The 22440-nt window shown below is 35.9% G+C and overlaps 1 protein-coding gene across 1 annotated transcript in view; it reads left to right on the top strand.

Moving 5' to 3' along the window:
• The window catches only part of ZNRF2 (zinc and ring finger 2), a 107781-nt gene extending 86277 nt beyond the window's left edge, over positions 1-21504 (top strand). The window contains exons 3-5 of the mRNA XM_047762895.1: positions 3309-3414; positions 10642-10722; positions 11122-21504. Coding sequence (XP_047618851.1) covers positions 3309-3414; positions 10642-10699 — 164 coding nt within the window. The 3' untranslated portion in view covers positions 10700-10722; positions 11122-21504. The remainder of the gene's footprint in view (positions 1-3308; positions 3415-10641; positions 10723-11121) is intronic.
• Positions 21505-22440: the final 936 nt, after the last annotated feature.

Genomic DNA, 22440 nt, shown 5'->3' with positions numbered 1-22440 from the left:
GTTGAGCAGTGGCTGTAATATTGTTAACATTAGCTTTTAATTTTCTGAGCAGAGGTCATTTCATTAGAAGCTATTTAAATTGGATATTAGGCTGCTTCTATATTGAAATTAATGTGTTCGGAATGTTCTTGAATATATGTATATGTATACCTTTCTAAATATAGAAAATATAGTTCAGCTTAGTTTTCATTACTTGGGCTTAGGAACCTTCTGATAAAAATGACTGACTTTGGAGTTCCCATTGTGGCTCAGTGAAAATGAATCTGATTAGTATCCATGAGGATGCAAGTTTGATACCCGGCCTCACTCAGTGGGTTAGGGATCTGGCATTGCCGTAGCTGTGGTGTAGGTCGCAGACGGGGCTCAGATCCCATGTGGCTGTGGCTGTGGTACAGGCCAGCGACTACAGTTCTGATTCTGCCTCTAGCCTGGGAACTTCCAAATGCCAAGGGTGCAGCCCTAAAAAGACCAAAAAAGGGAAAAAGAAAAAAAGAAAAAGACTGACTTTAATACGGCATTCTAGATTAAACTAAAAAGGTTTTTTTAAACTTAGAAACTGAGAAGCATATCATTATATTCTTAAAATACAAGCTATTCTGATGATTTTATGCAGATTGGATTTGTCTTTGTTACACTGTAAATAAATTAATTCTCATAAACTGGATAAAACCAAGGCTTTTTAAGATACTAAAAATTCCCAACTCAAAGATTTTTAAAACAAACCTCTTGCAATAAAGAAACAAGAGTTGATAGTCATAGGTCAACATAAAAGTATTATAAGACACTTATTTTTCTGTGAATGAATGAATTCAGAAGCTTGTAGTAATAGATTTCTACCTATTTGTGTATAGTTGAGACTCTGTTACATAGACTTGTATGGCAAAAATGTGGCAGTACTTTGTATTTTTTGAAAGCTGGTCTGTCTCACTGATTTATGATAATTGAGGTTTTATGGTTCATTTAGATTTAAATCTATATGCATTGTTAATGTATTCCAAGAGGTAGAAAATTTGATACCCTCTCCCATCAATTCTAGGACATACTTCTTTTTAAAAATTTTTAATAGCTATAGAAAGTGAGATGTCTTAAAATTGATTTATATATGGAAGCCTTTTTTTCTGGGAGTATAAAACTAGTGGTGCATCTTATTATCATTTATGTCTTCGACTAGATAAAAAGTAATGGTTAATTTTTTAAAGTTAGTTGTAAGACTTAGATTCGTATTATGGTGTGGGATATCATTGTGGTGAAAAAACGTAAGTGGTGAGAATATGCCATATTATTTGGAATTAGAGACTTGTACTGTGATGTTCACTTGTACTGTGAATTTAAGTTTGATGCCCTTTATTCAGGAGAAAACAGTCCATAGATTGGAAGACTACAGTGCTCAGCAGGCACTTCTCCAGGGGATTTTGGGCAAGAGTGAATTTTATGGGACCTTGGAAGAGGCACCACAGAAACAGGACATGATTGGCTAGGAGGATAGGGGTTTCCTTCTAAGGCTTAGCAGGTCCTATTTTGGGGGGCAAGGTAAAGCTAGCCAAAGCTGAGTTGGAGCATCGTGAATGGTGTTAAGTTTCCTCGACAGTGAGGTATTCTCCGTAAGTGCGTGGCGACTGTGCTACAGATTTGTGATGTGGTCGGGGCCACTGGAATGACTTCCGCTTTGTGGGTTCCAGTGTACCAGTTAATTTCAGCACTAGTTAGGTGTGTTACCTTAAACTAGTTCCCTATCTGTGGAAAGCTATCCAGAACAGTAATAGAAAAATGTAGGTCAAAAGAAGGAGGAAAGCTGCAGTTGGGGCAGGGGTAGTGGTTGGGATCTCCAGGATCCAGAAGAGAAAAATGGGGAAAGGACTTTTGAGGGCGTGTTAATTAATAAATAGCACTTTTCACTTATCCAGTTATACTTGCCCAGAAATCTTTTTCTGGATAAGTCCGATGTGATATATTTGTGAGCTACCCAGTAGTTAGCTGAAATCACTTTAACCATATTCCCCAGATCTGAAAGCATAAACCTTCTTGCCGAGGCCTCTCTTTTTCCGGTGGAAGTTGCTCTGGTACCCCCTCTAGCCTCATGGGTAAACATCTGCTGATACTTTCCCTTTTAAGGACCAAATAGAGTCTGTGTTTCCTCTTAATGTGCTGTCTCAGAATGAATAGAATGGACTTTGTACAAGGAACTATTACAGATCTGTGCACAATGAAATTTGTTGGTTTTAGCAGCAGGTGTGGAACCACCAGACAAATAATTTTAGGAAACTTTCCTACCTTGATCTGTGTTTTAAGTATTTAGATAAAGATTGATTCAGTCTTTCTCCTTAGCTTGTTTGATTTTTCACTTCCCAAAACAGTAACATGTCTATTTGTGGTATAAATGTATATTGCATGTTCCTGCTTTTGTTTTTCATTCTCACAACTCACTGAGACTGTATACTGTCGAGCAGTTTCTCCATGCTCTACAGTAACGGCATTGTTTTAGTTATTCCTCATTTAAACAGAGTCACAAAGCTTACTCTGTTTTTACGCAAGATCCTTTTAAAAATTAAAATTTAACATTAATAAAACAATTTAAAATTTCGGTGTAAAACATAAATTGAGATAACTTTTTTTTCGAAAGGAATCTTTGCTTTATAAAGAATTTCACAACAGTTATTTTAAACACTTTGTTCAGGGCCTTCTGAAAATAAGTCTCGTGAGTGCGTGGATTAGGCTTGGCATTGTCATGGAAAAGGATTAAGAAGAATTGTTCAGTCCACTGTCTGGAATCCTCAACTTTCCAAAAGTCCCTTTCAGAATCTACATAAAAGCTTTGAGCTGCTTTTGCATTTTCTTGAATTAAGCAGATTTTTTTAAAGTTTAATATTCGGGATCATTTCTGTAACTTACACAATTTTATTTTAGAATTTTAAAAATTCATGATAGTATTTTCTTGTTTTTTTCTGCTGTGTTCTATTTATACACTTTTTTGAACTAGCTTGGGCACCAAATTAATACTGATTAGTAGGATAAGGAAAATAAATTACAAATAACTGATTTACCAATAAAGTTTGATAGCAAAGTCCTTTGCAAGTAGGAGGATTCTGTGCACTTCTTCCTTACTGTAATGCCTCAGGGAAATTTAAATGGAAATGAAAGACACTGTCCATAATAAAGGTAAATATTAGTCGCTGATTATGAATAGTTTTTCAGTTGTAGGTGCTGAGTTTTATGTATTTTAACAAAATATACCAGTTACCCCTTTTTATAAATTACCATCCACATAATTCTTTCAGTTCTATTACCCTAAATTCTTTCTCTTTTCTCAGAGGATGTACTGAGTAAAGATGCTGGGGAATGTTCAATATGCCTTGAAGAGTTGCAGCAGGGAGATACGATAGCACGACTGCCTTGTCTATGCATATATCATAAAGGGTAAGTTTAATTTTATGGTAATAACCAAGTTGATCTTAGACTAAAAGACCTAAGTTTCAAACATTGTAGCTAGGGCTCAAAAGGTTTTTTTTTTTTCCTTAATTTAAACTCTCTTTCCCCATTTCTTAAAGAATAATGGCCTTTTTTCCTTATAGTACTACAGTTTAAGCCCGCATCTGTTTGGATCCTGAAGTCTATCATTTATTCAGCATTTACTCTGACCCAGGTGTTGTCCATCACTTCTTAAATAGGTTATTTTATGTAAGCCTCATAACAGTCTGACTTTACAGTTGAAGGAATAAGCTGGGGGACCGACCGTAGGCAACATCTGCAAGGTTACATGGTTAATAGTAAATGGAAGAACTGGGATTCCAGCCGTGTCTCTTTGACTCCAGAGCCCATCTGGTTCTTATAAAGTGTTCTTGGTTGCAGAACAACATGGAAAAAACTTAGGTAAAAAGATGATTTAAGGTAACGTACAAAAAGAATGGAAAACTATAACTTTAAAGGCAAGAAAAGGAAGAAGGTGGAATTTTGTTTAAAAGCAGGGCATGGAGATTAGGGCAGACATAAAGAAAACAGTAGACAGTACCAAGAAACAAAGAGGCAAAAATAAATTCAGTATCGGCAGTTAGAATAAATCTAAACTCACCACTTGAAAACAAAAGATTGGGATATGCTATTGATGAGCAACACATTTAAACATAAGGGATATAGAGAAATAAGGAAACAAAAGGATAGAAAACTATATCCAGGCAAATATTAACTAAAAACTGACAAAGCAATTAATATTGGACAAAACTAACTTTATTGTAAAAGGTATTATTGGTACAGTATGGTGATAAAAGCTTATAAAATGTAGTTCTTTGTGTACCAAATAACACAGTCTCAAAGTAAGATATTTATAGAACTGTCAGAAAAAAATTGAGTCTGTCATGATGATGGGAAATGTCAGCATATTTCTCATTGAGTCAACCAGACGTACACAAAATTAGTTAAGACCTAGGAAAATTGCTCAATACAGTTAACAGTTTGGATCTAATGGATGTGTATGTGTGTACATGCACCCAGCAACTAGAGAGTCCATTTTCTTTTCAAGTACATAGAAAGTATTATAGAAATTGATCATGTACTTGGCAATAAAGAGTTTTAGCAGGAGATCCCGTCGTGGTTCAGTGAAAATGAATCTGACTAGGAACCATGAGGTTGCGGGTTCGATCTTTGGCCTTGCTCAGTGGATTAAGGATCTGGCATTGCTGTGAGCTGTGCTGTAGGTCGCAGACGTGGCTCTGATCAGGCATTGCTGTGTCTGTGGTGTAGGCCAGCAGCTGTAGCTCCAATTAGACCCCTGGCCTGGAAACCTCTATATGCCGTGGGTGTGGCCCTGAAAAGACAAAACAAAAACAAAAACAAAAAAAAACTAATTAAAAACAGGCCTACAGATGACAGTTTGACAGCAAGTTCTACCAGATACGCAAATAATACCATGTTGATGATCATAAATTCCCCCCAAAGTAGAAGATAAAAGATTCTCCCACTTATTTTATAGACTGGCATAAACTTGATACCCATATCAGACAAGGATAGTGTTAAGAAAAGAAAATTAAAAGACACTTTATTTGTGAACATAAACACAAAATCCAAAAACATATTGGCAAACCAAATTCATCAGTATATATTTAAAAGAATGCCTCTTGACCAAATTGGATTTATGCTAGGAATACGAAGACACTATAAGAATAGAAAATTTAAGCAACATCTTCTCAGATCCACCTCTTAGAGTATTGACAATAAAAACAAAAATAAGCAAATGGGACCTAATCAAACTTCAAAGTTTCTGCACAGCAAAGGAAACCCTAAACAACACGAAAAGACAACCTACAGAATGGGAGAAAATCTTTGCAAGTGAATCGACTGACAAGGAATTAATCTCCAAAATTTATAAACACCTTCTGCAGCTCAACAACATAAAAACAAACAACCCCATCAAAAAATGGGCAGAAGATCTAAACAGACAGTTCTCCAAAGAAGACATAGAGATGGCCGAGAAACACATGAAAAGATGTTCAACATCACTCATCATTAGAGAAATGCAAATCAAAACCACGATGAGGTACCACCTTACACCAGCCAGAATGGCCATCATCCAAAAGTCTACAAACAATAAGTGCTGGAGAGGGTGTGGAGAAAAAGGAACCCTAGTACACTGTTGGTGGGATTGTAAATTGGTGCAATCACTGTGGAAAGCAGTATGCAGATTCCTCAGAAAACTAAACATAGAACTACCATTTGACACAGCCATCCCCCTCTTGGGCATCTCTCCAAAGAAAACCACAACTCGCAAAGACACATGTACTCCAATGTTCATTGCAGCACTCTTCTCAATAGCCAAGACATGGAAACAATCTCAATGTCCATCGACAGAGGAGTGGATCAAGAAGATGTGGTACATATGCACAATGGAATATTACTCAGCCATTAAAACGAACAAAATACTGGCATTTTTAGCAATATGGATGGACCTAGAAACTATCATGCTAAGTGAAGTCAGCCATACAATGAGACACCAACATCAAATGCTTTCACTGACATGTGGAATCTGAAAAAAGGACACAAACTTCTTTGCAGAACAGATGCTGACTCACAGACTTTGAAAAACTTATGGTCTCTGGAGGAGACAGTTTGGGGGGTGGGGGGATGTGCTTGGGCTGTGGGATGGAAATCCTGTGAAATCAGACTGTTATGATCATTATAGAACTACAGATGGGAAAAATTCATTTGAGTAATAAAAAAAAGAATAGAAAATTTATATGTCATAATGCACCATGTTGACAAGGGAGCAAGACTATATTCACTTAATAAATTCTGTATTTATTATCAATAACTTAAAGACAATAAATATTAGGTAATTATTAAAGTTAACAGGAATTTAGCCAGATTGCCAGATATGAGATCAACATATTAAAATCAGTTGCATTCATATCCTAGTTAGAAAAATATACCTTTTTTTAAGAATAATAATATTAACAACAACAGAAACTACAACAGGAATAAGGTATATTTAAGAATAAATCCTGTATGAGTTCCCTTGTGGCTCAGCAGGTTAAGGATCCAGCATTGTCACTGCTGTGGCTCTGGTTATGGCACAGGTTTGATCCCTGGCCTGGTAACTTTCACATGCCTCAGGTGTAGCCAGGAAAAAAAAAAGAAGAATAAATCCTACAAAAGGTATTCAAGACTTTAAAACTTTATTGGAAGATATTATAGAAGGTCTAAAATAAATATGGAGGCATACTATTTTGTGGATAGGGAAACTCAGTGTCATAGAGAGGTCATGTTATCCTAAATCTAAATAGTTAATACTACCCCAATCAAATGTCAACTAGTTTGTTCATGTATCTTGACAAGGTGATTCCTAAATACATGTAGACAAAAGAACAAAGGGCCAAGAACAGCTGAGTCTCTCATAAAGAAGAAAAGCATGCTGGGAGGTCCTTGTTCTATCCAAATCAGTGGGGATGAGGAGAGGCCACAGCACTCATACGTGTGTGGAGAGACAGCATATATGGACAGCCTGGAGGTTAAAAGCACAGCCTGTTGGGAGTCAAGCCTCAGATTCGAATCCCAGCCCTGCTGCTATTTCACTGTGTGATCTTAATCAAGTTATATAACTTTTCTCTCTCTTATCTGTAAAATGAGGCAAGAGTACCAACTTCATAGAACTTCATAAGTTTTAAATGAGTTACTTTTAGAAAGTGCTGGCACATAATAGATGCTGTATAAGTGTTTGTTTAACGAATGAATAGAAAAATTGGTTTCCCAAAGTTGGTATTACAGTGTAGTAAAAATAAGAATGAATTATTCAGCGAATGGCACTGGAATCATTGACATGAAAAAGTAATAGAATCCCGGGAAAAAAAAAAAAGAACTAGAATCCCTGTTTTATATTTGAAAGAAGAATTAACTCCATATTGACTAATATCTGCTCATGGAAACCACAATCTGAATTGTTGGAAAGAATATGGAGAGTGTTCTTAACTTCATAGTAAGGAATTATTGGGGGGGGGGACTAAAACAACCCCCCATAAAAACTTAAAAGTTGATCATTTGACTACTTTTACAATTTAAAACTTTTTTTTCATCGTGATACTGTGAAAAAGTAAAAAATGAGACCACAGACAGAATGGTTTTCAATAGATATAACAACAAAGTTTTGATATCTGAAACAGTGCTTTCCTTCAGCAAATTTTTGTAATGCAATTTACTCATTAGAATTGGGAAATGGTTATATGGTGACAACATAATGACGTGATCATACTGGATCATATATAATGTTTTTTAGCATGTTAATGTTTTACTCCATCAAAAAAAGCAGATGAGGAAACAAGTCATGGAAGAAGACATTAACTATAAGGATATCCATTCACTGAATGTTCTCACACCCAATTCAGTTAAGCCTTGGGATTTATTTTGGAAATGCTTGCTTACCTCATAGTTCTTAAATTCTGTGCATTGCCCTTTGTCTCTGTATCCAACAGTATCAACCCTTCCTTTAATCCTCCTTACATTAAGCTAACCTGACCCTTAAAAAAAAGTCCTGTTTACAGAGCTATTTTTCTTATTTAGAATGAACACATCTTTGTTCTGATTACAAGGTTGTATTATTTGAGTGGTCTGCCTTTAACCTGTTTTTTTTCTCTTAAGTCCTGTTGTTTTTAGTGCACAGTTTTGTAGGAAGCAAGATTCATCGAAAACATGTTTGTTATAGCTGAAATATCTGGGTAATAACTTCTATAAATCTATTTTTTAAAAAGACAAATCAAAATAGAAAAACTGGCAAAAATTGTTAACAACCAATTTACAAAAAGGAACGTCAAGTGACCAGTAAGCACACAAATATGAGTTGGCATACTTTGCAGATAGCTCTGTATTACCTGTGTGCTGTGCATATCCTGTAGTTAGGAATTCCTGATCTTGCTCCATGACAGTCCTTAAACTACTGCTAAGTGTGCAGATACAATGTGAGATCAAAGATCTTGTGCCAGAATATTAATCAGTACAAGGCTGTCTTCATCGAGAAAGTCTTGCAGTGATTTTTTTTTAAGCTAATCAAAGTAGTGTGTTTATTTTTTTTTAAAGCCAATCAAAGCAGTGTGTTTAAAGAACTGGTAATAAGTGGCTATGGATTAGCATTGGGAGGACCAGCCTTTGAGTCAGACTGCTCAGAGATGTACAGAAGTTTTCATAGCCTAACTGAAAGTGCCCATCAGTAAAAGAAATTCCAATGTGCTTATATGTAGAACACTATACACAGTGAAGATCTTAAAATTAGATCCTTTTTATTAACAATTGCAAAACTCAAATCTACTGAAAAAAACTATTAGGAAAAAAGCATACTTCATGGTAGCATTCAAATAAAATTTAAAATATAGAAGCCACGTGTTGTTTTGGAATACACACAAAAAGTTATAGAGTAAGAAGAGGCCTAAAAATGAAAAGCACCAAAAATCCGGAGAGATTTCCTGCTGGAGGTGGGAAAGGGAAATAATAATGTTTTAAATAACGTGGGTTGACAGAGCAATTTATGTAAGAAGGACCTGGGATTTTTGAGTAGTTACTCTGTCAAGATGAAGTGAAATCACACAATTGTAAAATGAGAAGTAGAGGTTGCAGAGGCACTGTTCACTCGCACTGGGAATTGTTCACACATCTGGAGGATTTCGTTCGGCTCTCAGTGCTTCGTGGTGAAAGGTACTCTTGTAGACCAGGTAATCCTATAGGTTTGCGAGCAGGCTGAAAACAGTGTCATAAGGCAAATTTGGCCTGTTTATTTAGACAGCAGAATTCTTAATGGGCACAGAAATTATTTCAGATATTTGAAAGAATATCATGTGCATGAGATCTTTTTTGATCTCTTTTCCTTTTAAATTTATCCATCAATTTTACCTACCAAACTATCCTGTCAGGATATGAGAATGATAAATATTAATTTTGCCCTTCAACATATTAGCCAAGTCTTCTAACTTTGTGACATGCAAATTTGACATGCATCAACAGTGGGAATATTGGACAGTTTAAATTCTGCTCAGGTACTTTCCTAGCTGTTAGGCAAGTTACTTAACCTTCTTAAGGCCTTGGGTTTATCTTTAGAACTTCCTACAGTGGGGAAGTGTTCTGTATCTGTGCTGCCTAGTAGAGCAGCCACTAGCCATGTGGATGTTGAGCTTTCAAAACATGGCTTGCATGACTGAGAAACTGCATTTTTATTTTATTTTTCAATACATTGATAATATCATTCACTGTCTTTTGTTTTTGTTTGCTTTTTAGGGCCGCACCTGTGGCATATGGAAGTTCCCAGGCTAGGGGTCAAATTGGAGCTATAGCTGCCAGCCACAGTCACAGCAATCCAGGATCCGAGCCATGTCTGCGACCTACACCACAGCTCATGGCAACACCGGATCCTTAACCCATTGAGTGAGGTCAGGGATTGAACCCGCGTCCTCATGGATACTGGTCGAGTTCATTAACCACTGAGTCACAATGGGAACTCCCTTTTGTTTAATTTTAATGAATTAAAATTTAAATAGCATATGTGGCATGTGGCTTACTGCCTTGGACAGTGCAGAGCTATAATGATAATTAAATATGCACCCTAATATTTAACTTTTTATAAAATCATGAGATACTTTATAAATGGATGATGATATATTTATTTGTATATGCATATGTACTATAGGAAGGAAGGGTTAGAAATAAAATAAGTTTTCAGTACTCATATCACATATAAATACGGCCTTTTAACATGCAGTGCACTATTGTCAAGAATTAAAATTTAAAAGCTTGATCTGTGGCATGAACTGGTTGATATTTTCATAAATGAATAACTGTCTTGAAGAGAGAAGTATCTATCCAGATTTGTCATTTAATTTTGAAAAATGGTAGTGTTGGTTCCTTAGGTCCTCTTTTGGGAATGGTTGTTGTGTTTTAAACTTTAAAGTACTTTATAGCTTAATTTTGCAAACATTTATTTCCTTAACTGTTTAGAATAATCAAAATGTAATAAACATATCCTTTTTGTTACCTATGTATGCCAAATATGATCATTTAAAATATTGACTTTTCCTGCCGAGATATTAATGTCAAAAGTGAGCATTTTAATCATGGCTGTCATGATATAAACAATTAAACATAAGTGTTTCAATTTTCTGATTGTTTTTTCTTTTCTAGCTGCATAGATGAATGGTTTGAAGTAAATAGATCTTGCCCTGAGCACCCTTCAGATTAAGCATTTAGCTTCCTGTTTTATAGGTAATTCTCCCTTTTTTGTTGTTTTATTTGCTTTTTAAACTGTTAATGTGAGTTAGATATTCTCAGCCACCATTTTTATTCATTGATTTATTCACTGAGGGGTGTGTGTGTGTGTGTGTGTGTGTGTGTGTGTTCTGCTCTCTGGTATAGTTTCTATTGTGGGGAGGAAGGCTGTGCAGTGGCTATTTTTTTGTGACAGTTTTAAGCTTTAATTGATCCTGCTGTGTCATTGATTTGGTTTTTTAGCAGAACACAAATTTTATGAGTTTTTAGAATACTAAGTAAGTGTATGAAAATTTACCGTCTAAAGCAATGTTCAGGGAGTAGTGGACGTTGTATTTTGATTTGTGTTGCTGTTACGGATCACTGTTTAAATTAAATGTATCCACTTTTGCACAGGTTTCCTTGTCTTTTCAAGATGCTTGAAAAACTGAGAGGATATGAAGATCTGTCTCTGGAAAAGCAAAAACAAAAATGCAGGCACACTCAGCCAGAAATCTAAGTTCTGTGAAACTCAATATGCAGAGATGGACAATCATACAGGAAAAAAAAAATCCCACTCGAGAGGACAGTTGCCACAGAACTCAGTGTACCAAACATGCATATAAAGGACACACAGGGATTTTGAAAATGCTGCATATCCCTTAATAGTCATCCACATAGGTAATACTGATGAACATTTTGTATTCAGACGCCAAAGTTAACTGATTTAAAAGTTGATTTACTTTTTATTAAGTTCTCTTGAACTGTGCAACTAGCTGTGTTTGATTTGTTTTGGTTTTCACTTTGGGGTCCCTTTATTTTCCCCAACATGATGTTCCTGCATTCATCTGTTCTGAAATTGAACACCACATAGTTTACTTCTTTAAAACTAAAGTTTTAAATGTGACACCAAGAAATGTAATCAAGCAGTAAAACATTCTCTGAATGTAGACAATGATCTCAAGTTCTTCAATTTTTTTTTTTTTCCAAGAGTGGAAAACAGACTTCTACATAGGAAAGCTAAAGTATGTTAATATTTTAAATTAAAGGTTTAACATTATCAGAATGCAGTCCAAAGAGTGAAAATCACGTTACCTACTTATATTTTAATTGATTAAATCTAGGATTATCTACTGAATTGCAATTTCTTAAATATATTATTTTCTTTTAAATAAAACTGTTCAACAGTTAATCAGCAATGAATCATCTTGCAGCTATGCAACTTAAAAAAAAAAAAATCACCAGTTTTAAGTGCTGCCAGCTATAGTAACTTTGTTTTAACGGGTATGTTTGTTTGTTCTTTTAATGTAATTATTTTATTGTGCTTTGCATCTCTAGGCAATTTTCCCACATTTGGGTAAAATGTTTAGCAGGTTGTAAACTTAATAACTTATGAAAAGGGTAAAATAAAATTTCTTGAGTGGAACTTGGAATAATTTGAGGGGCATTTTTATATACTTTTAAAAATCAGAATTTAATTGGGATGCCAGATTTATAGCAATTTGCATCTTTAATTTTCCAGATAATCTGGATGTTAGCATTTGATAAATGATTTTTTAAAGCAAACATGAAGATTTTGTTAATTTATAATTTATTAATGTTATTACTGTAATTGAAAATGTTGGAGACTTTTAAATTCAGTCTGTGTAGAAAGAAATGTATTAAGCAAAACTATGCGAATAAATATTCCCACAAAATATATCTGAATGGTTAAAAAATACTGGAAGAGAGCTCTCAGGGCTGTAATAGTGAGGGGTTTTTTTTTGTTGTTTTTTTTTTAATATCGAAGACACCAATAAATAGATTTTGTGTTTCCAACATAGGGAAAATGTTATCAGTGAACAATTAAAGCAGTGCACTTTACTAAGTATAATTGAAAGTTGCACAGTACTGTTTCCTTATCTTAAGCTTTCTTTAATATCTTTAAGTATTGCTTTTCTGTTTACTGCTGCTATTCTTAATCCTTCTCAAATTTTTTCCCTACTTTATTGCTTCTGATTCATTTTTTTAAAGGGGAGGTAGAGGAGCAACCGCTGCTACCCGTAGAAATTTGTGTATTTTAAACAATTAGAAGAGTTTTTAATGGCTTTCTGTGTGATTCTAGACCAGATAACATTTTTCCTAAAGTTAATGCTGTGAAATGCCTTTTGTTATGCTGCAATTGATAGAAGAATCCAAAACCTTCATTGTGACAGCCAACAGCACAGTTTCATAGGTGCTTTCTTAACCAGTTACAGAAAATATTCTTTCCTCAAGGAAAATATTCTTTTCTTAATTTTTTCTGTTGTCGTGAAATCTTAATATGAATGTATCTTAGTTCATGTTTTCAATTTTCTAAGCTCTGCTCACACATTACACGAACATTCACACACGCACACGGAAGAAACCTCTTGGAATGTGAATAATTCATTTTGTTTCTCCTTTTCTAATTCTAAGAATTATTTTGTTGGCTTCCATTCTTAAAGGAAAAGATTTGCTATAGTTGTGGTAGTAAACTTTTGATACTCTCTCGGAAGTTGATTTTCCGATATAACTTGACTCATTATCTTCTAAAGTTGATTGGCCTGAGTTAGTTTTCCTTCTTTAACCTGTATCATACTCTCAGAGTCTCGTTCACTTAGCCTCTCTTTGCATGAGGTTCTGTGCTGCGGTTTCTGCAGTAGAAGCTCCTGTGGTTTAAAAGGAAGTTCAGTGTTTGTCCGTGTCAAGTGCTGCTTGATTATTTGTCTAGAACAGTATTTACTTAAATCTGCTTATAAAAGTCGTTTTTTTTTTTTGGTTAAAATTTAAAGAAGTTGGCTTTATTCTTTTTTTCTACTTTAAAATTGAGTCTCCATCAATTACTTCCTAAAAAGAAGAATTTAGAAATTGAAGTCAAAAGATTCATAAAGCCTAGATACTCCAGTTTTTACTTAAAATTACTATTCTGAAAAAATATCATAAGTAATATTACACATAGTATCACTTGTAATGTTTGTAAATTTATATACAGACATTGAACAGTGTAACATAGGACATCAGGTTACCCAAGATATTTAAATGCATAGCTGAAATTACTGACAACTGAATATTATGAAGACAAATAAAGATTGAAAGCCTAGGTAATAGTTTTCTAGAATCTTTGTAAATACTTGTTTTCAAATAAGATCGCAGTTGGGTATATAGATTTCCTTGAGGGCCACCCTTTTCTTCATAATGGATTTTTTATTGCCAATTTTGACTCATTTTATGTTAATCTGGCTCCCCCCCCCCCCCCAGAATGTATAAGAGAGTGTAAGAACGTATAAGAGTACAATTATTCTGTCTTCTTCTGGCTCCTTCCCAGAGAAATAGACTAAGAATAGTCTTAATCTGTGTTTTCCAGGTCTGGTTATAAATCAGATATAGATTGTGTTTTAAAAGTGGTGTTTTGATTGAAATATAAATAGCGTTTTCTATGACTGATTTTTTTTTTTTTTTTGTGGTAGCCAGAACAACTAAAAAGTCAGGTTGTTATCCGCTGCATAGTGTTTAGATTTTGGTTTCTTAGTGCAAGTCTTCTGTTTCATTTAAATGTTATTTACAATTATTTCAGTTTTCTCCTACTAAACAGTGTAGTCCTCAAATGCCTGAGGAGCACATTTGCAGTCTGTATTTTGAAAAGATTTCAGTTTAAATTAGTTAATGAAAATACCAGATTTTTTTCAAAGCTTGTTTTGCCTTCTAAATTTGGGTATGGTGAAGTTTAAGAGCAATTGTTTAATATGTAGCAAGACCCGGGGATATTCCTTTAAATGAAAAAAGCCTGTAAATTTAATGTGTAAATAGTATCTAATTTTATTTACTAACTTGGAGAGTTGAAGAAGGAAAATTTCCTAACAATAAGCTACATTTGAACAAAGCATGAACTTCTTTTTTAAAATTCAGGAATAATTGAACTTATCAGATTGACATCTACATTATGCATTGATAATAATATCCAGTAATCTTATACTTTCAAAGAGGAAATTTCCACATAAATCAGATTATTAGGAATTTTGTAAAACGACACAGAGGTAAATATTGCTATTAAATATGAGTACAGTTTGTTAGTTGCAGGAAGTTTCCTAGTTCATTAGAGCCATTTTCTTGAACTTTGATTTATCCTGAGGTGAACTCCATACATACTGACAATGGGTAGTTAAATGCAAAATGTTCCTTGTTCTTGTACAGATATTTTCCAAGTTAAAACATTTTAGCATGCCAATATTTTGTCTTTGGCCCATTCGCCTTTATTTCTGAAGTATGTAACTTCTGATTTTTTCTTTGCTGTATGGTAAAGCATTGTAGTTACATTATCTGTGTTACTGGCCACTTTTCTTCAGATCTTTTCATTCTGAAAGTAAATTGTTACTTGGTTTACTTTATAGGAAATTGCTACTTGGTATACTCCTAGTAGTGATCCTTATTCAGGAATAGCTGGTAAAACTTTTTTGGTAGCAACTTATACAGACAGTACTTTGAGTACCATGTGCAGCGAGTGCTATGCTTAAGATGGGAAACCGAATGTTCTTTTCAAATCACAGAATTCCTGTACTGAATGGGAAATACCTCGTCTTCCAAGTTACCTGATTCTCCATGGAAAGTACGAGGCATCAAAGAAAACCGGATATGACAAAGTTTAGTTTTAGTTGAAAGTGCAACATCACTCTACTTAGGAGAGTTGGCATATCTTCAGATACTTAAGCTATCATAAATTTTAGACCAATGGCTAATAATAGGATAGATTGATTGTTGGTTCCTTGTTTATAGAGAGGCGAAAAGCAGCATGGCATTAACTCACATTCCAGTAATAGATGAAATTTTAAAAAGTGATGTTACAGTGTTGACCACCATCATTCTTCTTGACTCTGTGAGGCACCTGTCAGGTTCCCAGGTCTTAGAATCATAAATGACTGACTTCTTCTATTACTAAATTCTCATGACTTCCATTTTCATTTGGTATGCTGAGATCGTAAGTATTGATAATTTATATTTATAAACTTAGAGTTCTGTCAGTACCCTGTTACCAGTGAACCTGGTGCCAGCATCTTGAAAAGGTGTCATTGTAAGTCAAAAGCATTTTGAGCATCTGTGTGCATGTAATACAGTTAGCAGACCCTATAGAGATACACAAAAGAGATTTTGGAATTTGATGATGATATTATTGATCTTTATTATTACAGCAATCCATTACATTTTATTGCTTTGCAGTGACTATATGAGTTCCCTTATTTGAAAATCATGGTAAAAAGAGATATTTACCTCTATTGCTCTATCCATGGTTTCTTCAACTCTTCCATTAATACTTAATTTCCTCTGTTAGAAGGCATTTTCCTGTTAAGTATCAAAAGCATCAATCACAAGAAATAGAGAAAATGTATCAGAAACAAGTTGTATTAGTATGTTCTAAACCAAAATGGAACAATTCATTATTATTTTAATAAATAAAACTTCCAAATGATCTTGCCAAATTATCCCATTATTTAGAGGTAGAAAATAAGAAAAGAATGCTTTTAAGGAAATTTATGTTTAAATGTTTAAGTGTTGATTGTACATTACAATAAAACAATTGTCTAAAGTTGAAAGGTTACCATGAATTAATTGATGTCACAGTTTCTTCACCCATTACCACAAAATTGAATCTAAAAATATGAGTTAAAATTCTGTAATAGTTTAAGAAGTGACTCTCTGTAATGGTAATGGACAGAGAAGTCTGTCGTTATTACCACAACCATAAGAAAAGATGCACTTGGAAATTTATAATGTAAAACCTATTTGGTAAATTTGTAATTGCAATTTGATTGAATAGTTATTGAATTTGGGAGTGGGTTGGTCTTTCAGTGCACAGTCATAACGTTTTAAATTTAGACTGATTTTAATAAGATGCTGTTTTTCAAAGGAGAGTAATTGCTCTTTTGAAGAACAATTTTCCTGATGAAAGAGGTAATGAATTTTGTAGTATTGTGGTTATGAACCTGGGTTCTGGAGCCAGATTGCCTAGTTTTGCCATCTCTGTGACACCGGGTGAGATACTTCACTTCTCTGTGCCTCGCTTTTGCCTGTAAAAAGAGGTGGTACTACTGCCTACCTCAGGGTTGCCATGAGGATTAAATGGGAAGGTATGTATATGCACCAGACACAGACTAAGCACTTAGTAATAATGTTAGTAGTTTTTATAGATGATAAAATGTATTTGTGCCCATCTATGAATGAGTAAGTAATTTTTATTATTTTCTTCAGTCATGAGGTATAGGAATAACTCATAGGCCTTAACTGGTCTATTTAAGAAACCTGAGAATTACAGAGGATACTGTGGATCCTGATCTTCTCTCGCAAAAATCTAGAGATTTATTTCAGAAATTTTATATTCAGTGCTGCTTGGTTCTGCGGACTGTCAGGAAGCCAAGAATATAGAAATCAAGGATAGCTTACCTATAGGAATTTAATCTTTAGTGGGTGAAGCAAATAAGTAAAGAAGCATATAATAAGGAATAGTAAATGCTGTGATAGCCACACACACAGAGGTGTTGTGGAGGTAGTGAGAGGGTCAGTAAACTCAGACTAGGCAAGAGAATGTCTAAACGTCGTCTGTAAGAACAAAAAGGTCATAGCTCTAGGGGACATGGATAAAGGGACGTGTGTGGAATAAGGGCTTGGGATGGGTATTCCCCAGGCGTGACGTGCTTGGAGAATTGCTGTGTCCAGAGAGTTAAGCAGTGATTAGATCGAAGGCTTTTAAGCAGGAAGAAGACAGTTAGATAGAGTTGCAGAGAGAGCTGTTAGAAAATTTATAGTAATTCAGGCAAGATGATGAGAAGCAAAACTGAAGCAGTAACATTAGGGAAAGCAAAGATGGAAGAACTTAAAAATGTAGAGTAGAATTAACTCATCTTGTAGTCCCTTAGATGTAAAGGATGACAGGTAAGAAAGACCCAGACAACTCCCAGTTGTACTTTTTCCACCTCTTTGAAAGGTTGAACCTTAAGGGCAGAATATCACTCCCTGGGGAAAGCTGATTATGCCAGAAGTATCTGCTGGAGAACCAAAGATAAATAACACCGTTACTTCTGACATGAAGGATTTTGGGGGATACAACCATGGTGTATTGAAGTTCCTGGGCCAGACGTCAAATCTGAGCCACATGCCAGAGAAGTGGCAACAGCCGATCCTTAACCTGCTGTGCCACGATGGGAACTCCAACATGAAGGATCTTAAATGGGAGGCAGAGCCTTGAGAGAGAAGCAAGACAGGAATGGTTGGCAACTTGTGAGAAAGCTGCAGGGGGTGGGGGTGCTGTTAGAATTGGGAGGTATCCAGACAAAAATGTGGCCACCACTTAGAATGCGTGGTGAGTGAGCTGCGCTGAACTGGGTTAAGACATCTGGGTTGACTGAGTTGGACTCCTCCCCCCACCCCCCTCCCCCAGTCTCCTACTTAACCTTGGTTGCCTGTTGGAGTAAGGCCGTGCTTTCCCAGATTCACTTAGGGAGTTGTCAAGATACACTCTGAAGCATTCTCGAGGTTTTCCCTTTGGCTCATTTGTCCCATACCCTTTCCATCATGCTAGTCTTCTCAGATGTTCACAGCAAAAGTAAGCTACTCTTGGAAGCAGTCTTTTTAGAAACGGACAATAAGGATGAATCCTGCTTTCCTGGTGGATGCTGCAGTTGGGATGGGTGGATTGGGCTATACAGGAGGGGACCAGAAGAGGTGTATTAGTTCCTGAAACTGGGTTGCAGCTGGCTGTATCACGATCTTTGTTGAGCAAAGGACAGAAAATGAGGCCTGGGAAACTTATATTTAGTTCCTGGAGAAGCAGCAGAAACTTGGGGATATCCTTGTATTAAATTATTAGGTCAAGGAGTCCGTTTTGCACCTACAGATTCACTAATCTAGTATAATCTAGTCAGCTTAGGCTTCCTCAGTTTCTCCAAATTGCTTCAAAGCTGCTCCTCTTGGTCACGTGGAACTTCCTAGCCTAGGAATTTCTACAAAGCAGGGCCTGTGAGAATAATAGGAACTTAATGCCTGGAAGGGAATTGTCCTAAAATGTCAAAAGTGCTTATATATACTAAATATTACTACATGATTTAAAATTTGGTTTCCCACATAAAATACAGTAAAAAACAGTTTTTGTGCAGTTAAGTACCTTCATGTTAAGTTCTACCTTATAGAACCTGATTTCCATGGTTCTCTCCCATGAACTTATGGATGCAATGTTCATTATTTTATAAGGTTTTAAAAAGCACTTCCCAACAAAACGAGTTTGAGATTTAAGTGCTTTTGAATTGGCCTATTTATTAGCCGGATAACAGCAAACTATGTAGTATTAGCGATGTAAATTTGTATTTTAGAAAACTATCAAGTAACTATGTCATGAACCTTTCAGAATAACTCATCCCCAAACTGAAATCTTACTACATTTCAAAATTTAAGGTTATTCATGTCCAGATTCAGAGGATATATCCATCAAGGAAATCAATGATACATGGTTCAACCCTTGTTGGGGCTCAAGCATTGCAAAGGCTAAAGGCCTTTCTAGGGTATTTCAGTATCCAAACTATTGTCATTTTAGTATGTGATGAGTATAAAAACTGTCAGTGAGCTATTTCACATTTTTTGTTTGTTTGTTTTTCTGTCTCTGGTGTGTATTTTGTATGTATAGCACATCTGTATCCAGACCTAGCCATGTTTTAGGTGCTCAGGAGCCGTATGTGACCAGTGACTATGTATTGGACGTGCAGACCAAGATGACTGAGGTTGACTTTCCACTCTATCCTTAACGTGATCATTTTCCAAAGTCTTGTAATTTCAGCTTTGTAAAGACCTGAGTCTCTCAAAGTTAATTTCGCTGCTGCACATGGGCAGAGTCGGTCCTATTCTGTTACTGAATCTGAGCTGATTATTTTGATGTAATCCTATTGTATAACCAGTATATAGCCTTTATCTAGGTTTCCTCACATCCCCAAATCAGGGTGTAAGCCCTTGAGGAAGAGAGTGTCAAGTTTGTCTCAGCTCTGCAGCTAAGCTCTAGCTTCATCCCCTCCGGTTCTCTTTCCTGCTTGATTGGACTCTTGGCTCCTTTTGAATGAGAAAACCACTCTTATATCCTTCTGCGTTCTTCCCAACTCTGGTTCATATAATAAACTACCTTATTCAGCCAGGGTCACATCCTTGATTTGCACAGCAAAGTTTATAGAGTCCTAGAAGCCCTCTCTGCCTCCAGAACGTGGCTCTGACAAATCAAAAGCCCTTTGGCTTTCAGGCTCTTGTCTCTTCCTTCAGCTTTCAAAAACTGGGGTGTCTGTCTCATCCTCATTGTCTCTCCCTACTGAAGGAGCAGCTGCCAGTGAGTCACTGAGTAGGTTGCTGTAATCACAAGGACTGCAAGGAACGAAAAATGTAGCCGTTAATAATTCAAAAATAGTGTTTTATTTTACGCGCGTCGATCACAAGAAAGCCACTTTGGTAACTGTGGGTAACTATAGTCTCATAGTGTTTTCATTCTTCATGTTGGTAATCTTGAGAAGTCTTCAAACCATGAAGAAGAGTGTGTGGGAGTTACTCGAACTAGAATGCAGAGTAGACTGAAGTGGTTCGTTCATTTGCACTTACTTATCAAACATTTGACAGATGTAAGAGAGTGTATGCGACCCTGCATACACTGATGGGGAGAAAAGATAGTTCCTGCCCTTAGGGAGCTTATGGTTCAGAGTTCTTAGCAGAAGTTGGTCATCAGCTGTGGTGTAGCGAACATACAAATAACATGGGTCTCTTAAACCTAAGTTTTTCTTTTCCCTTCTGTTTTTATTGAGATATAATCAACAAACAGCACTGTGTAAGTTTAAGGTGCATAGCATAGGGATTTGACTTCCATACACACATGACTACCACAAGTTCAGTGAGCATCCATTATCTCATACAGATACAAAGTAAGAGTAAATAAAAAAAAATACCTACGGCCCTTGTGATGAAAACTCTTAGGATTTACTCTCTTAACTTCCCTTTACCATACATCAGTATTAATTGCATCAATCATGTTGTACATTACATCCATAATAACTTACCTTGTAACTGGGAGTTTGTGCCTCTTGACCACCTTCTGATCTGGTTCTTGAATAAACATTTGTGTCCGATCTTTCATGGCATTAGGTTATTAAAGTCATTGGGAAAGACTTTACTCGACTGTGCATCTGGTAACAGTTTTGTGCCTTGTGCCAGACCCTGGGTATGTGTCGGTGCTGCTAAAACAAAGGTGAGAGCAGGTGAAAGTGCTACACACACTAGATGGCAGTACGGACAGCCAGACGAATTTGTTAACATTTCCATTCTTAGAGGCCTAGTTCCTTGATGAGAATGCTCTTGTGTTTCCAAATTTTTTTCTCAGCTTATTAAAAGCAACTAATAAGTATACAATCTAATGAGTTTGGATACACACATACACCTTTGAAACTGTCACCACGACCAAGATGCGGGCAGTTCCATCACTTCTTAAAAGTTACCTCAAGCCCCTTTGCAGTCAGTTTCCACCCATCCGCCCTCAGGCCTGGACAGCCATTGATCTGCTTTGTGTAGATTAGACAGAAATGTCCAGTATGTACTTTGTGTCAAGCTTGTTTGGCTCAGCATATCTGTCAGAGGCATCAGTGTTGTGGCTTGAACCAGTTGTTTTTCTTGCTAAGTAGTATCCTGTTGTATGTGAATATACTATAGTTATCCATTCTCCTAGTGGTGGGCCCCTGAGCTGTTTCTGGTTTGGGGCTATTATGAATAAAGTGGCTATAAACATTTATATATAAATCTTTATGTGAACGTGTGTGATTTAATTTTTCTTTAATAAATACATAGGAGTGGAATTACTGAGTTGTATGGTAAGTGTCTGTTTAACTCTACAAGATCCTGCCAAACTGTTTTCCAAAGTTGGCTCTGCCATTGCACATTTCCACCAGCAATGCACAGGGGCTTTGCCACATTGTTGTCAACACTTGATGTTTTCTTTTTAATTTTGGCCATTCTAATGGGTATGTTGTGGTATCTTGTGGTTTAGTTTGAATATACCTAACCACTAATAATGCCTAAGCTTCTTTTTATGTGTTCACTTGCCACGCCTATTTTCTTTGTTGAAAGGTCTGTTTAAATCTTATCCCATTACTTTGAACAGTTAGGTCGAAGTATAATTTACCTCTGGTAAAATCCAGCCGTTTAAATTGTTCAGTTCCATGGCTTTTAGTATATTTATTTGTGCAACCCTTAATCTAATTTTGTAACTCTTCACCATGAAGAAACTTCCCATCCATTAGCAGTCACTCCCCTTTCCCCCTCCTCCAGTCCTGAGACAACCACAAACCTATATTCTGTCTCCATAATTTCCCTTTTCTGGATGTGTCATATAAATGGAATTACACAAAATGGGGTCTTTTGCATATAGCTCCTTTCACCTAACAGTGTTTCTGGGGTTCACCTGTGTTTAGCATGTGCTAATAATTCTTTGCTTATTTTTGCTGAATAGTATTCTATTGTGTGTATATACCACATTCGTTCTTTTACCAATTGATAGAAATTTGGATTGTGTCTACGTTTTTGGCTGTTATGAATAATGCTGTAGGAACATCTGACTTCAAGTCTTTGTGAGGACGTACATTTTTTTATTTGTCTTAGGTAAGTACCTAGAAGTAGAATTGCTGGGTTCGACATATGCAGCCTTACATCCTGTCCTGTCCTAGGATATTTTGGAGG

The sequence above is a fragment of the Phacochoerus africanus genome, chromosome 16 (genome assembly GCF_016906955.1).
Source record: "Phacochoerus africanus isolate WHEZ1 chromosome 16, ROS_Pafr_v1, whole genome shotgun sequence".
NCBI lineage: Eukaryota > Metazoa > Chordata > Mammalia > Artiodactyla > Suidae > Phacochoerus > Phacochoerus africanus.
The sequence above is the reverse complement of the archived record's forward strand: the minus strand, read 5'-3'. Positions and strand labels throughout refer to the sequence as shown.